We start from the raw sequence: 15,400 nt of genomic DNA, 5'->3' as shown, positions 1-15,400 counted from the left end.
GAAATACACTTTAACATTTTCTGCACCCCTTCTGAGAACAGAAAAGTGGACGTTTGAACCTAACTCCTTCATGTCTAAAATGTACTTAAGTACAGTAAATGTCATATACTTTAAGACTTTTACTTAAGTACGATTATTATAAAGTGACTTCATCTTCTACCAAAGTCATTTTCTGCTAAGATACTTTGTGTCCCTTTAAAAAATAAAAAATCGTGGTTAAATCAAAGTGAACTATTACTCCTCAGTGACTTCAAAATTCAGTATCGTCTCTCTCTCTGGGGACATTGTATTCTCTTAACGTAACTCATGTTCCACCATCATGTGATTGTGAGGATGATGTAAAGTTTCTGCACGTTATTGTTCTTCAATGTCTTCCTGCTGTGACCTGCTGCTCCTCCCATCACAGCTATTCCCTCAGTTCAGGGCTCAGTTCCCTATTTGGCTGTCCTTGTCTCTCGGTGTGTGTGTGTGTGTGTGTGTGTGTCTGTGGGCGGTTCCACTGGTTTTACACTCCCACAGTGACGTGGTGACAAAAGGTGTCACACAGTGTTCTGAGTGAAAGAGAGGAGGCAGAAACACAACACACACACACATTCACCGGTCTGTGGGTCAGTCGACGGTCATCACAAGCTTCTGCAGGAACTCTTCTTCCGTTTTATTCACTTCTTTCTTTATTTAATTATTTACTTATTTATTTGTATTTGACGCGCGCGGCGTGTTGTTGTGTTGTCGCAAAGATGAACGGAGTGACCAGGAGTCTGTGCACCTTTGAGGACATCAGAAACCAAGACTATGGGGTGAGTTATACTCGATATCACTGTTCGATTAAAACCGGCTGTGTGTGTTAAAAGAACAACCACAATAATAATAATAATAATGATAAATATGTAAAGGCATTGTTCAGAGGAGCTACCACTTACAGCACTTGACATTTATAATTTATGAACCTGTCGATTATTTCCTTGATTAATCGCCTAGTTGTTTGGTTTGTAAAATGCAAAAAAAGGGAGAGAATAAGTGTAGTTGGTCGTTGTTTAATTCCCAAACCTCGAAATCTCAATGGCTTTCTTTGTTCGGCAGTTATGAAAAGAACATGACAACTCGATTAATCAGTTATTCAGAATCACCGACGCTTATTGTAGTTGATTAATATGTCATTTCATTCATTGTTTCTTTTTCAGTCTCAATCATGTTCAGTTCCTTGTTGACATGACTGCTCTGTTTTGGAGGATAGATAAAAAAACAACAACATTTATTTATTTATGTGATTATGTCACAGATGTCGCACACATGAAACAGATGGTTTAAATCCTCTGTGTCCTATTCAGTGTATTCTGAACCCTCTTTAATACCATCTAAATCTTATTTTGATCTTCCTCTTCTTCTGTGTGGCTTCATGTCCTGACAAAGTCATAAAAACACAGTGTTCAGCCACAGCATTCAACACCAGTATTCTGTTCTGTCAGATTGTCAGATCTCTCGCTGTAGAACTGACCTCGTTGATCTGCTTCAAGTGGACTATTTACTCTTAGGTATTTGGCCTTGTGCTAATTAAAGTATTAAGGCCCAACATAAAGAGTTGTGTGCTGCTGCTGGCATCACTCACAGGCTTACTGGTGCAGTCGTGACAGGCGGTTACACGTCGTGCACCACCTGTGAGTGTAAAGTTTAGTCTGAACCGGATTAAACGGCACACGTCTCGCTTGACTTGCGCTGCATCCTCAGGCCGATGCTCATGTCACCTTCTCCCCTGTCTGCAGCACTGATGGCTTAATCATTATCCTTCCCTGAAAGCTGTTATCTCGCTTGCACTGTGGTTTATGAGGTTACAGGACAGTATGACACTTTCACCTTATCAGCAGCAGCAGCAGCAGCAGAGCTGTCCACCAATCACACGCCAGACAACGGGGTTTCCTTCACAGAGAACACATGGTTCTTGTATTTTTTTAAAAATGCCTCAGGTGTGGTCAGGGCAGAAAGTGAGAGCCAGCTTGTGTTTCAACGTGCCACGCGTGAATATCGGTTTGTGTCGTGTAACTGCTCAGCGTGTACAAAGGGCAGCACCACTCACACCCCTAATAAAGCGATTAATCGTGGTGAGGAATGTGTCGCGGAGCGATACAAGGAAGTCCCTGTTTGTTCAGCGTGTGTTTAATTTGTTGTATAACGTGAACCTGAAAGCTTCAAACAGAACAGAACACAGGATCATCTTTAACAGAGTCATAGCCAGTAGTCAAATCGTCACCCACCAACCCACCCACACTATTGACATAGCTGGAAAGTCAGATGAGGTGTTTTGCATTATCACTGTGCACGGCTGAAAGAAAAGCAGTGGTCATAACCAGAGCTGTAAAGATACTGTAGCCTACATGTGGAGAAGGGATGTGCAGAGTGAGGCCTTCAGGCGTTGTGTTGTTTTTTTTTTGTTTTCTTTTTATTGTTATTTATAAGTATGTTTAACGATAAGAAGATTCCGTTTTTTTCCATTACTATGTTAAAATGTACAGTATATACAGTGTCCTTTATCCTTGTTTTCAGCACAACATAGACAATCTGATTAAAACATTTTTACCAACTATATAATTAGGTTCAAAGTTCGCTTGGCACATTTTTATGAACAAAAAAGAAAAGAAAAGCAGTCTATTTTGTGACTTCAGCGCAATTATTGCTACTTTATAACACTACCATATAAAAATTAATCATAACTTTGACTCAACAACACATAAGAAGATGAAATGCATTATGTAAAGACACACCCCCAGGATGTCCGTAAGGCATTGTGTGTATTCCCACGGCAATGTACCATTGGTGGTAATTGCTCGTTGGCTGTCGAGGCACTTTTCTTTTTTATTAAATTATGCCACAAAGATGTTTAGTTTCCCTGCATTGAGTGACTTAACACATTCCCTCTATCGTTCCTCATTCTCCGTCACCGTCTCTGTCAGGAGTGTGTGACATCACTGGCTGGGAATTTGCCAAGCATGACATCTCGTCGTGTCTCTGTGGAGGAAAAGACTGCAGCACAGCTGGAGCACACCTGGATCACAGAGCAGAGAAAAACATCATAGATCCTTGTTCCTGTCGTCTGCTTTGTCGTCTGACGCCGTGATGATGAGGATGATGAACACAGACACTTTAACAACCCTTTACTTCACACCTCCGCTCGACACAGTTTACCAAACCTTTAACTTAACCTTTACGTTTACACAGACGACCTCAAAGGCGAGGAGTGACTCGGTTAATCTGTATGTGTTAAAGGAGTTCATCTCAACAGGGGGAATACATTAAACTACGGCTACAAGTAACCGTTTGTTTTCTAATCTCAGTTTCCACATTTCTATACAATATATGGTAAATGACAAAGAAAAACAAGGACACACTTTTGCATTACTCTTTCATTTTACCCAATCTTGACTTTTCATTGCTAAATTAACTTATTGTTGCACTATAGTTGGGCAGTGACATCACGTGTCCAGACCACCACCAAAACAGAACTCTTTCATTCTTACACCTGTTGTGTCTGTGTCAAAGGCCGAGGTTTATAAGGCACTTCTGTGCAGCAGGTGTGACAAAGCTGTGCATTATAGACACAGTGTGATTTCCATGTAGTGGATGAAATACACACACACACTGCACCAGCCTGTGAGGCACAACAAGAGGATGTTTTAATATGTAAGGCTGTGTTACCTGTTACACGTTGAGAACCTGTGCAACTTAATATCAGGTAGTTATTTAAAGCCACACACAGCTCTGGGGGAGATTTTTTGTTTTGTTTTCTTGTCCCAGATTAAGGAGGTCTGGCTGTTCAGTAACATTCTCAGGGAGCAGTCACCCCTCGGCGCATTTAACACGGATGATTTACAGGCCTCCTGATGCCAGAGTCCAAAACAAAAGCGTCTTCATGCCCTGTGAGCCTCTCTGATTGGTCATCCCCCGTGATCTTTTGTGCCCATTGTCGCTGTGCCCAGCAGCGTGGCTGCAGTTTTGCGTGTGCTTAGTTTCAGATTTCTGCTCCATTATAAAAGGTACTGTCTGTGTGTGTGTGTGTGTGTGTGTGTACCTCGGGATTGCGACGTCCATCTTTGTGTGCGTTATCCCGCCTGTTTGTGTCTGTGTGTCTGTGCATACATGCGTCACTGTCCATGAGCACATCCAACTGCTTCCTTTGTTTGTGTTCCCAGGAAGTCTAGTCTTACAAGTTGGCTTTAGCAGGTGGTACAGACGCCATTGTGTGTCCGTGTGTGTGTGAGAATATAAGAGTAAGACAGAGAGAGCAGCGTGTAAATAGTTGATGGCAGAGCGAGGATTAGCTGTATTTGTTTGGTTGTCCATGAAGGGCCAAAGAGGTTGTATCATGATGGATCTCTCCTTAACAAACCCCTTACTGTTCTCCTTTTTTTTTTTTTTCTCGCCCCCTCCTCTGTTTTCCGTCTCCTGTTCTCTGTTCCCTATCTGAGCTTTCAGGTGTGTGTAATCTGAGAGGAAGGCATGTTGAACAAGAGGGGAATTTTTTTGCTTTCATTTCTGGGACTCCCGTTTGTCATAGTTGGACCCCCACCCAAACTATTAGGCTATTTCCTTTGCTTACTTACTTTCTTTTTCTTATCTCATCTGCGCCTCACAGTTCAATACATCTCTCTGCTCTCCCTTCTGTGATTGTATTCAAAGTGGACCATAAATGCATTCTGTTGTGGATGGAACCCTTTTTCTTTTTTTATAACCTCCCCACTCTTTATCAGGGCAATAAGCCTTACATTTCCTCTGTCTGGCCAACATCAAGGCCAGGGCTTTCTCCACATCAGACACAGTAGAACGGCCTTCATTCACATTGAATGGCAAAAACATCGAAGTTGAAAAGTGAATTCTTTATTTTAGAATCAGCAGTGTACAATAACAGTCTCACATCGAGGTCTAAATAGTTGCTGTCCTTGATCTTCTGATCATATCACATGATTCGAGCTTCTGCTCATGATGTGATATGACACGTGAAAGCTTCACAACAGACACTGAACAGACTGTGGCAGACTAAACAGGAACTGGAGTTTGTTATTCACCAAAATCACATTGATTATGATTTGTTTACCAAAATAAAGTACCCACACCCTCGGCCACATTGATTATGAGTCATTTACCAAAATAAAGTACCCACACCCTCAGCCACATTGATTATGAGTTGTTTACCAAAATAAAGTACCCACATCCTCAGCCACATTGATTATGAGTCATTTACCAAAATAAAGTACCCACACCGATTATGAGTCGTTTACCAAAATAAAGTACCCACACACAAAGATACAACATTGATATACATTAATATGTAAAGCCTGACCAAACCTTTACTGTATGACTGTAGCCCATATATATAAAAAAATATATATGTGAGGTTCTGTTTTTTATATATGTATGTATATAAATATATATATATATATATACTGTACACTACAGTAGCAGCTTTGAGTGTCATCAAGATTAGAAAAGCACTACAGTATATAAACACAGACAGTCCATTCCTCACCCTAACCACAAACCGTTAATGCTTAACCCTAAATTTAATCTAACCACTAACCACTATTCAAATATTGGCCCTTAAGTTAACCAGTTCCTCAGAAATGAGGTTCTGTTTTTTTTTTTTGTTGTTTTTTTTTTTTAATCCACATATATATACATACATACATGCTAAATTCCACACATTACTCCTCATGTGACCAGTCAGGCTGATTATGTGTGTGTATACTTTACTGATCCCAGGAGGCTAATTCATTTGCAGCTTATCGCATCTACAATCACACAAACAACAATAAACATGTTACATACCGTGGCTACAATCCATAAACAAGCAAATGTTTGGCGAAGGCCAGCGAGCTACGGTAACTAAGGTTGTTCATCAGCACAAACATTGCAGACATTTCGTCTTGTTGCCTGTTTCATGTCAGGATTCCGGGAAGTAAACAGAATTTGTGTTGGACTGGAATGAGTTACATAATGCGTTTGACCTCCTCCCTCACATCCGCATACTTGTCCGTGGATACGCGCTCACTGGGTATCTCTTATAAGGGGTTCACTGTGCTGAAAGACACACACCAGACACTTCTCCTGCTGAAATGGCCTCGCTTCTGTAATCTAAAGAAAGATTTCCAAGTCAGAGTTGTATCTATGCATTTATGAATGATCTGACTTGCTCCGCCCTGTTACAGACTGTTGATGGCTTCTGCAAAGTTTTGTTTAATTGGAAATGTTCTGTCTTTCTGGACATTACAACTTCTGCCCACTTTCCCAGAAATGCAGCCAGCAGTTACAATTGGCTGAGAGTGTCTGAGGATTTCCTTCTAAGTCCCTCTGACGTCCACAGCACACATTTTAAATAAAACAATCTGTCTGTGTGGGGAAAACTTCAGCGTTCTCTCTGACGATTGTAACAGTCTTTTTACTGGCTGCTGCCTCCCCTCCCTCTGTCTCTGTTTCGCTCAGTGAGTATGACTCAGTCTCTCCTCCTCGTTTTCCCCCTCTCCTCCTCAGTCAGTCTCTCCATCACATAACGGTCTCTTTGTGGATTCACTTCATATTCCTCTTCATATTCCTTGCCTTTTTCAGGAGAGGTGCAGACGACTGCGGCTCACGCTTCAAGACCAGGCAGCTCAGAGTGCGGAGCAGTACAGGGATAAGGTAAGGACTTAGGTCACACTCTGGAACACCAGGAATATCCGAACAGTAGCATTGGAAAGTTACATGGAATAATATTTATTTGTGTACTTCAAATACATGATTTAGGTAACATACATATGCTTACTCTGATCATTTTTGAAATGACATTGCACAGTGTTATATGTTTAAAGACTTCACTGACAATAATGCGTTACTTATAGTGTAACTTTCTCAGGGAATGATGCCAGAGCAGACGCTGCCATTTCATTGTTTTGTTTTTGGCCAGATAAAAAACAACAACATTTTTTGTACGTTGTCCTCCTCACATTAGAGTATAGTAGCTCATTTGTATAGTATCCCATGAGGTAAAGCTCATTAAAAACAGTAAGCATTGTTCTTTAGCTTGACTCAAAGAAATCATACCACAACTCAAATCACGATCGCAATATGTCAGAAAAAGTGCAATTATATATTGTCTACCTAAAACCTTTAGCCCTGAATCTTGTGTACAAACTGTATAGAGATGGCAGTGGTTTGTAAACTTGCCATAGCTGCTTTTTATTAGTGCCGTCTAACTTATTTAAAGACATTAGACCATTGTTTAGCCAAAACCAGCACCACCAACGCCAGAGGTGAGGAGTTACATAACACCTTCCCACCTTCTTCTGCATGCCCCTCCCTCTCCCTCTCCCCTCCCCTCCCTCCCTCTCGCTGTTTATGGTGTCGACCGAGTCTGTTTACTGCTTCCAAAGAAGCACCAGATGGCTTTAGTTTATGGGTTTTTTTTTTTTTATGGGTTTAGTCTCCACAGTGATTATGACTGAAACGCATCTGCCTCATGATTATGAAGTTTGACAGTCTGGAGAAACGCACGGGAATAATTAGCTGAGGAGGCGACCGAGAGAAGACGTTTTATTCAGAGAATATTTAATCTCGAGAGTTATTCAGTTCAGCGCAGCTGAGGTTTCATAATGGTTTGTTTAACTGAATGTTCCTCTGGAAGTGCTCTGTTGCAATGTTGATCACAAACATGGATCGGGTCCCATTCTAGGGTGAGAAAAACACTGTGACTTTGCCCACGTTCAAGTTTGCGCAGGATATTTGGAAATATAACCTTTGCTCATGCAAAACAGCCCATGAAACACTGAAATCTCTCTTGTGTCCAACTTCCAGCCAGTCGGACGAGCGTTTGCAGTGGTGCAGCGGGGAAGTGACAGACCTGCCGTGACACCAGAACCAGTCAAATCGAAGGAGGAGCAGGTTGAAGTAATCAAGGTGAGTTGACCGGATCGTTTCTACTGTAGAGACAAACTGAATTAGTCCTTTTTTGATTTGTGATTAATATCCATGTGTCTCTCTGCTCCAGGTCTATCTAGAGGCTCGCAAACAAGAGCAGCAGAAACACCAGCAGAGTCTGAAGATGCTGTCGGACGAGGTTTCACAGATACAGGAGGTCAGTATTTGCATCATGTAATGTAATTATTCTAAAAAAGAAAACATGATAATAATGATCTCTTTGACTCACTATTTCTTCTGTATTCCACGTAGGTGAGGTATTGCCTGAAGACACTGAGGGAGCAGATGGCAGCCAAAAACAAGGTAGGTTTATTTTAGGCCACTATGTTCGGGCTTTACCATTGTGAACCTTACATCCTGTATGCTTAGTGGTATTTCCTCCACCTCTCTTTCACTCCTTCCTGGCTCACGTCCTCCTTCTCTCCCCCAGCCCCACACGAATGGGTGGAAAGTCGGTATTCCCTTCAGAAAGAGTGCCTCGTCTACGCACAAGGGAGAAGCTAAAGTGGACGCACAGGTGAGCCGTCTCTCATATGGACCTCTGTTTGCAGTTTGTCAAAGCAATGAATGAGTCAAACCTCTGGGATCCTAGCTGCAGTCCCACTGTGATTTGTTTCCCTGGACAATACTGTGTGTGTGTGGGACATGTAGTCACCTCCCAAAGGTACACCTGTTCAGCTGCTTGTTAAGACAAATATCGAATCAGTCCATCACACACACACTCAGTGCATTATGGCATGTAGCTATGATCAAGATCACATCAGCAAGGAAAAGTTATTTTGATGTTTTTTGGTGCAAGACTGGTCTGAGTATTTCAGAAAGTACTGATCATTTTATGCACAAGCATCTAGTCTTTATAGAGAATGGTCAGAAAAAGAGAAAATGGCAAGAGTGAGTGGCATTTGTCCGCCCTGTTGATGCCAGAGGTTAGAGGACAATGGCTAAACTGGTTCAAAATGATAGAAAGGCAACGTAACAGTAGCTCAAATAACAGCAGAAGACCATCTCTGAACACACACAAGACATTGAACCGTGAAGCAGATGGGCTACAGCCGTGGAATACCACACCTGGTAGTGGTCGTCTTGCCTCCATTATGTACCTAAATAAGTGGCCAAAAATGTGTAGAAGGACTGAATCCAAATAGAGAAACAAACTGTGAAGTAATGCAGGCTAAAACAGAGGGAAAACATTAGAGTTGGAACATAGACTGTATCTTTACTGCACCCCAGGGTCTATGAAAATGTGTGAGAACACATTGTTCCTCAGTCTGCATGTGTTATTGTGTTCAGACCCACCTCATTGTTCCCAGCATTCCACAGATGCTTCATCCTTTTAATAGTTTTGCTTCTGTTTTTGAGCAGTGCGCGATTAGATGCCATTACAGGTTTGCATGTCATTGAAATTGTGATCGAGCACAACAAAGCTGACACCGACTTTTGAAATAATTACAGCATTTATCTGTGACTCACGCTCTGGGTCACTCGCCGAAGTGTTGCAGATACATGGAACAAAACAAACTCATGACCCAGCTGCTCCATTGACGCACTCTGACACGCCTGTTCTCAACAGCCAAACCCACTGAGCCTGAGCAAAACAAGTTTTGATATGACCTCATGAGAAAAGTGTCTCTGGCTATCAAGTCATTATTTTACTAAACATCGTATTCCTTCTCTATCAGGAAGCAGAAGATGAAGCAGAGAGGACGAAGCTTAGGGAGGTCAGTAAGCGCCTGTATGCACAGATGCAGGAAGCTGAGAAGAAACACCAAGAGGAGAAGGAGAGGCTGCAGGTGAGATGCACACCAGCATGTTTTTCCACACGCTTTATGTGTCACTATAATTTTTTTGCCCGATTATAAAACAAACTTGATTCTCTGTCAACTCCAGACTGAAGGCACCAGGCTGAGGGAGCGTTTGAGCAGCCAGGAGGATATATTGAAGACCATAGAGGAAGCCAGCGAGAAAAAAGACCATCGCATCGAGGAGTTGCAAAGGTTGTTGGGAGGGATGGAGCAGGAGAGTGCAACGCTGCGGGAGGCAATCCGCAACCGTGAGCAAGAACTGTGCGAGCTGCGTAACATCAGAGAAACTGGTCGGAAAGGAGACCAGAGGTTAGTTAATAAATCATTTCTCCATCAATTACATAAATCATCGCATGTGTCCTGTACATTAAATGTCTGGGTGGACTCTTTTTTAGGGCTGAACAGTTGGAGAAGGAGGTGGCTGTTCTCAAAGAGAAGATCCACCATCTGGATGACATGCTGAAATGCCAACAGAGGAAAGTCAGACACATGATTGAACAGGTGAGGCACACATGTGCGAGACTAAAGCAAACACGTTGTCTCCGTGAGCATATTTGTGCAGGATTTTGCTCACTGTTTGAACTTCTGCAGCTCCAGAACTCTCGCATGGTGATCCAGGAGAGAGACCGGGTGATCAAAGAGCTGGAGGAGAAAGTGGCCTTCTTGGAGGCTGAGGTAGGAACTGCTCACTGTCTTGGCCGTTCATGGCATCTCAGTGGGATTTCAGATTAAAGGTCAAGGTTAAATGGAATTGAGGCACAGGAGAAAGCAGATTTTGTCCATTTTAATTTCACTCTTCGTAAACTCATGTGAACTGACCTGTGACACTGTAACTCCTGTGTTTGCAGAACCGGGAGATGCATGACCAGATGGAATACTTCCTCGGAGAACAGAGGTCAAATTCCTACCTTTCATCAGAGCGCAACCCCCAGATTGTCTACAGGTAATTTTTGTCAGAAGCAAACATTTTATACATACATTTTCATGTCCTGAAATATTTGGATTGATCAAATCTTGATCTCAAATTGAAACCCATGAAATTCACTTACCTAAAATTGGCTCTTTCTTTCTCTCTATTGTCACAGTAAACCAATCAAGCTGTCCAGCTCATCTAACAAACCACTTCCTTTCATCAAAGTCATCGAGATTAAGTCATGAAGTGACTATGCAGCAGAAACACACATTTCCGGGATTAAGAAAACAGAACCACCAAACCTTTTTCACGACAGACTGAAACCAAACAGCAGCAGCAATGTTTGGAGAGCTGAGCTTCTTGACCTGCACCTACAGCACTAAGCACAAACACTCTTGAAGGTTTATGTTTGGTGTGTGTACACTGGGCTCTGCTATGTGCTTGTGTATGTGAATAGTGAATACCAGATTTAACATAGATGCATTAAGTGTATGGATACACTTGATGTACTTTGAAGGTTTTACACATAATAAAGCAGTGTAGTATGCCACTGTTTCCTAGTCCTGCCCTGATCTGTCATGTTTTTTTTATTGTGTTGAATATGTGTTGTACAAAGGGCAGGATGGCAAATTTTAGCAAACTTTGGCAAAAGTGTGTAATAATAATAATAATATTATATAGTCTATATACAGTAATGTAGCATCGATTTACTGTAGCTAACCAAGCTGTCATGACATAAAAATCATTAACCTGAGGATCTGAATCCTCACTGTCACATGACCATAAGCGCATAAATAATGACTGTGGCCTGTGTAAGGTCAACACCCTGCACTCTGCTGAAAAGAGCAGTTTTAATCCCCAAACGCTAATTTAGCTCTTAATGTTATCTGAGGAATCAGACGGAATAATTCTGTTTCAGAGGTGTCATTTTTTTTTCTGAATATTTCTTCTAAAGCATTTCAGGTCCCTGCCAGTATGTGCACTGTCACCTTGTTTTGTACATATTTGTGATTTGATTTCTAACAACTTTCTTCTTTGTATTTATTTATATTAAAAATAGAGTAATTTGTATCTATTGTACATGCTGTCATCTGTGTTTTGCAGTGATTAGCAGTGAAAGGAGCACCATCTGCTGGACACTCTTAATATAGCAAGCAAGTTTCTATGACGTGTTGACTGCATGAAAGGACACAGTACGGCAAATCCACTGAATGTCACTGTTTTATTTTAATGGCGACTGATGAGGATGGCAACACAGAAAATAAAAATCCCTCTATGAAAACCCTGAATACCACGTGAAAGAGGCAGTTTTAAGTGAACAACGACCCCGGATGCTACACCTCTTAATCATTATGCACTGGAATACTGTTAAATTACATTGCACAGAGAGAAATTATTCATTTAAAAGAGCACTTCATCTTCACAATCAATCAAGTATGGCTTCCGTAAAACAAACATTTAAGGCTTAAAATAAGGCAAATTCACAGTAGTGGAGACATACATTGACATAAACTGTGTTTTTTTCCCCCAGTGTGGAGCATGAACCGTTAACAGTCGTATCAGTAGTAAGAGTAACATGATAACATGATAATATACAGTCACGTTACCACAACAAACCTGCATAGGTCTTTATATTGTGCAATAAATACTGATTGTCTGGTGCATTTGCATAGCCGCATAGCTCTGTTTATGTTTTGGTCAATTCAACCACACTTGGGACTATACATAACTACAGTCACTTTTCTTGCCAAGCATAGCAACACATGCTGTAAAACAGGATATACGCTTAAGCTACACTTAGGTAAAGAGCAGTGCCAGTAGTCTGATAAGCACTAAACCAGGCAATTAAGTGTGTTAGTGTATAAAGGCTGTGTTTTTTGTACAGGCGTTCTAAAGCCGTCTAGTGGCTGTAACACCATTACTGCCCACAGGCGCTTAAATCACCTCATCTTTCCGTTGGTCAGGCATCAAACATTTTTAGAGCGTACTGTCCAGAGTGTTGTAGTTGTCTTTAAAGTTTTTCAGCTCGAGGAAGTGCCTGGGTCTCTTGCTACGCTGCTGCATTGAAGATATGAGGTAGGTGGTTTGGGTAGGGGAGGAGGCGGAACTCGCTGGCTCTGTGGTGCTGGTCAGGTCTTTGGCTGCAGACTGGTGGTTCTGGATCAGAGTGCTGCTGCTGCTGCTTCTACTACTTTGAGACTTCACACTGAAACAGTGACACAGTGTGGATTTAACATTCCATGCTGGGATTAGCTCAGAATGAAAGTTGTAAGAGAGCACAGCCAGGGGGATTTACTTACATAGTGGCCAGTTCATTTAGAGCTTCCTGGTAGTTTAAAAACTCAGCTTCACCGAAAGCCTACAGTCAAAGACACAGGTGTCTGAGATCAGTGAAGGTAAAAGCACAATTACACAGTAAACAAAAAGTACTGACCTCAGCTCCATGGCGGGCTTTACTGTACCCATCCAGCACTTTGTCAATGAGCGAGATTTGGCTATCTCGGTACATGCAGTGAGAATTCCGTAGCTCCAGAAGCCAGGTGCGAAATCTTTTCCCCGTCACAGCAGTGGACGTCCCACCCAGCTCATGGAAAGGAAGATCTTTTGACATAAAGCACAGGTGGTGCTGTAGTAGTGGATTCAAGAGTGCTGTCATGGAGAAACTAAATTAAACACTCACAAGAAAGCTTACCAGTGTCTCTGATAGCATCCAGGGCTTTCATCCTGTACAGGAAGTCATAGGAACCTGAAACGCAAAACATTTCAACATTCAAACTCTTGTTCAACTCATGTGAAGAGTATTTCCAGGGCTGTGTGTGCTTGTGCACGTCTTAAATAGGCTGAATGGACCAATTGTCAGATATACCTATCTTTGTGAGGACATTTTGACCAGCTTTATGAGGATTAAGACCTGTTTTTAGTGTTAGGCTTAGGCATTTAATTGTAATGGTTACGATAGGGTAAGGGGCTAGGGAATACACTGTGTGTGTGTGTTTGTGTGTTCCTCTGACCAGTCTCTCTCTGCTTTAGCCGGTCATCATCTGGGGACAGCAGACGAGGCTCAAAGTGGATTTTCTGGACCTGGCAGAGTTTGGCTTCAATTTGTTGTCTGAGTTCCTTAGTAACAGACACATTTTTTAAATGAAAAGACCAGAAAGAACAAGCAATACATGTAAAAAAAAACAACAACAATATTTAAACAGCAAGACACTTCATTATGATGCCTGTCTTACTTTAGGTGCATTGTGGCCGAGGGGGACGTGTGGTCCTCTCCGAGACTTCATGGCGAACCGCATGATTTGTCTTTTGACAAAGATAAACAGCAAAACAAAAATCTAGAGAAGAGTCGACAGTTAAATTCAGTTTTGTGCTTTTAATGAAATAAATCTAAATCTTAAATCTAAACAAATAAGATAAGTGTTTCAGAAACAAATTATGGACGCAAAATTGAATATGGGGCATATCTGTTTCTATTATGCCTCCACCATAACAAACATTTGTGTGATTTTCTATCGTTTTAAACAGACAGCAGCACTGACATAGCTGGAGAACATTCATTTAAAATAAGGAAAACACATTTCAAAAGATGACAATTCACATAGTTAAAGAGCACATTTGTGCATTAAATAATATTCCTGACTATTTTTACAGCCATTTCTGTGACACTTTATTTTATTTTGAATAGGTAAACTAGTTACTTGCAGGAGACATAAAGGAACTTTGACAAATTAATCACAAACAATCTCTGCGAATGACTAGTTAATTGGTTTGATTTTACATTTTTTTAATTGTTGTTTTGGTGACATAAACATTACAGTTCTGGTGAAGTTTCAGTTTAATTCAGTTATTTCACAGTTAAAACAAACAAACTCATCGCTAACAAGGCTTCAAAAGACTCACCAGGCTTCCGTAGGCCATGACCAGCACCACATTAATGCTGGAGAGCAGAGAGTCATTCCGCATTTTGAAACGGTTCCTTTGTTTTCCCTCTAAAACTAACATAAACACGACAGTTCAGCGCATGTGATGTTTGTAACAGCTCACTCTTACATTTAGGCAGTCGCGACTAAACCGCATGAGGGTGACGTTAAACATGACGCGGGACAGAAGAAGTTAGCAAAAGTGATTTCGGTTGTTCATGTCGCTGTCTGCTGATTTGTTGACTTCCGCGGTGGTCACGTGACTGGTACGGCTCGGTCGACGTCAGGTGTGACGTTTTGCTTGCCTCTTCTGCCCCCTGCTGCTCAAAAGTAAGTACACAAACATAAATAAACACACTAATGATAAAGACTCAGTACCCTGAGGTCAGTAAACCCTGTAATTTCAGCTCTAGCCGTCACATTAATGAAAAGATACCAACATTGAACTACTAAAGTCCCCTAAGTTTGCCGTCTATTTTCACTGAATACCCCATACACTATTTATATCCACTGTGGCCTACTGATTAAATACCATAAACTGTCCCTGTCTTGCTCTCCTACACCCCAAAGTATGAATTTAAATCACCACTGTGTCTGTGTGAGCAACATCCTGCAGAGACAGTGGGTGCTATTCTTCAGGAACAAGTGGGTGAGTGTCTGTGGAGCCATGCTGGAACTATTTACCCCTACTCACACACTTATCTTTGTCCTGCGAACCCAGCAGTCATCTGTCTGTAGGGCTAAACATTGACTAGATGCTCATGACCTCGGAACCAGTCAGTGTTTCTGCCTCAGTGTGTTTTGTTTTTTTTACTGTAGCTCAGGGA

At 41.6% G+C, this 15,400-nt stretch overlaps 2 protein-coding genes across 2 annotated transcripts; one reads left to right on the top strand and one right to left on the bottom strand.

Moving 5' to 3' along the window:
- Positions 1–551: 551 nt before the first annotated feature.
- On the top strand, positions 552–11,724 carry tuft1a (tuftelin 1a). The gene is made up of 12 exons (XM_044033461.1): positions 552–797; positions 6,592–6,663; positions 7,816–7,917; positions 8,009–8,095; positions 8,191–8,241; positions 8,369–8,455; positions 9,618–9,728; positions 9,826–10,049; positions 10,136–10,241; positions 10,332–10,415; positions 10,589–10,683; positions 10,826–11,724. The coding sequence occupies exons 1-12, from the start codon at positions 738–740 to the stop codon at positions 10,896–10,898; spliced, it is 1,152 nt and encodes a 383-aa protein (XP_043889396.1). The 5' UTR covers positions 552–737; the 3' UTR covers positions 10,899–11,724.
- Positions 11,258–15,332, bottom strand: lg9h1orf43 (linkage group 9 C1orf43 homolog). The gene is made up of 7 exons (XM_044033464.1): positions 14,554–15,332; positions 13,887–13,988; positions 13,665–13,770; positions 13,346–13,399; positions 13,088–13,254; positions 12,954–13,012; positions 11,258–12,859 (listed from the first exon to the last, which is right to left on the bottom strand). The coding sequence occupies exons 1-7, from the start codon at positions 14,653–14,655 to the stop codon at positions 12,631–12,633; spliced, it is 819 nt and encodes a 272-aa protein (XP_043889399.1). The 5' UTR covers positions 14,656–15,332; the 3' UTR covers positions 11,258–12,630.
- Between the last annotated feature and the right edge of the window lie 68 nt (positions 15,333–15,400).

The sequence above is a fragment of the Solea senegalensis genome, linkage group LG9 (assembly GCF_019176455.1).
Source record: "Solea senegalensis isolate Sse05_10M linkage group LG9, IFAPA_SoseM_1, whole genome shotgun sequence".
Classification (NCBI taxonomy): domain Eukaryota; kingdom Metazoa; phylum Chordata; class Actinopteri; order Pleuronectiformes; family Soleidae; genus Solea; species Solea senegalensis.
This window is presented reverse-complemented; position numbering and strand designations above follow the sequence as displayed.

Excerpts from the sequence above, each read along its gene's own strand:
- tuft1a (XM_044033461.1), top strand. The coding sequence starts at position 738 with ATGAACGGAGTGACCAGGAGTCTGTGCACCTTTGAGGACATCAGAAAC. Across the intron at positions 7,918-8,008 it reads AGCAGGTTGAAGTAATCAAG|GTCTATCTAGAGGCTCGCAA; the intron begins GTGAGTTGACCG and ends TCTCTGCTCCAG. Across the intron at positions 8,096-8,190 it reads AGGTTTCACAGATACAGGAG|GTGAGGTATTGCCTGAAGAC; the intron begins GTCAGTATTTGC and ends TATTCCACGTAG.
- lg9h1orf43 (XM_044033464.1), bottom strand. The coding sequence starts at position 14,655 with ATGTTAGTTTTAGAGGGAAAACAAAGGAACCGTTTCAAAATGCGGAAT. Across the intron at positions 13,771-13,886 it reads TCGGCCACAATGCACCTAAA|GAACTCAGACAACAAATTGA; the intron begins GTAAGACAGGCA and ends TCTGTTACTAAG. Across the intron at positions 13,013-13,087 it reads AAGCCCGCCATGGAGCTGAG|GCTTTCGGTGAAGCTGAGTT; the intron begins GTCAGTACTTTT and ends CTTTGACTGTAG.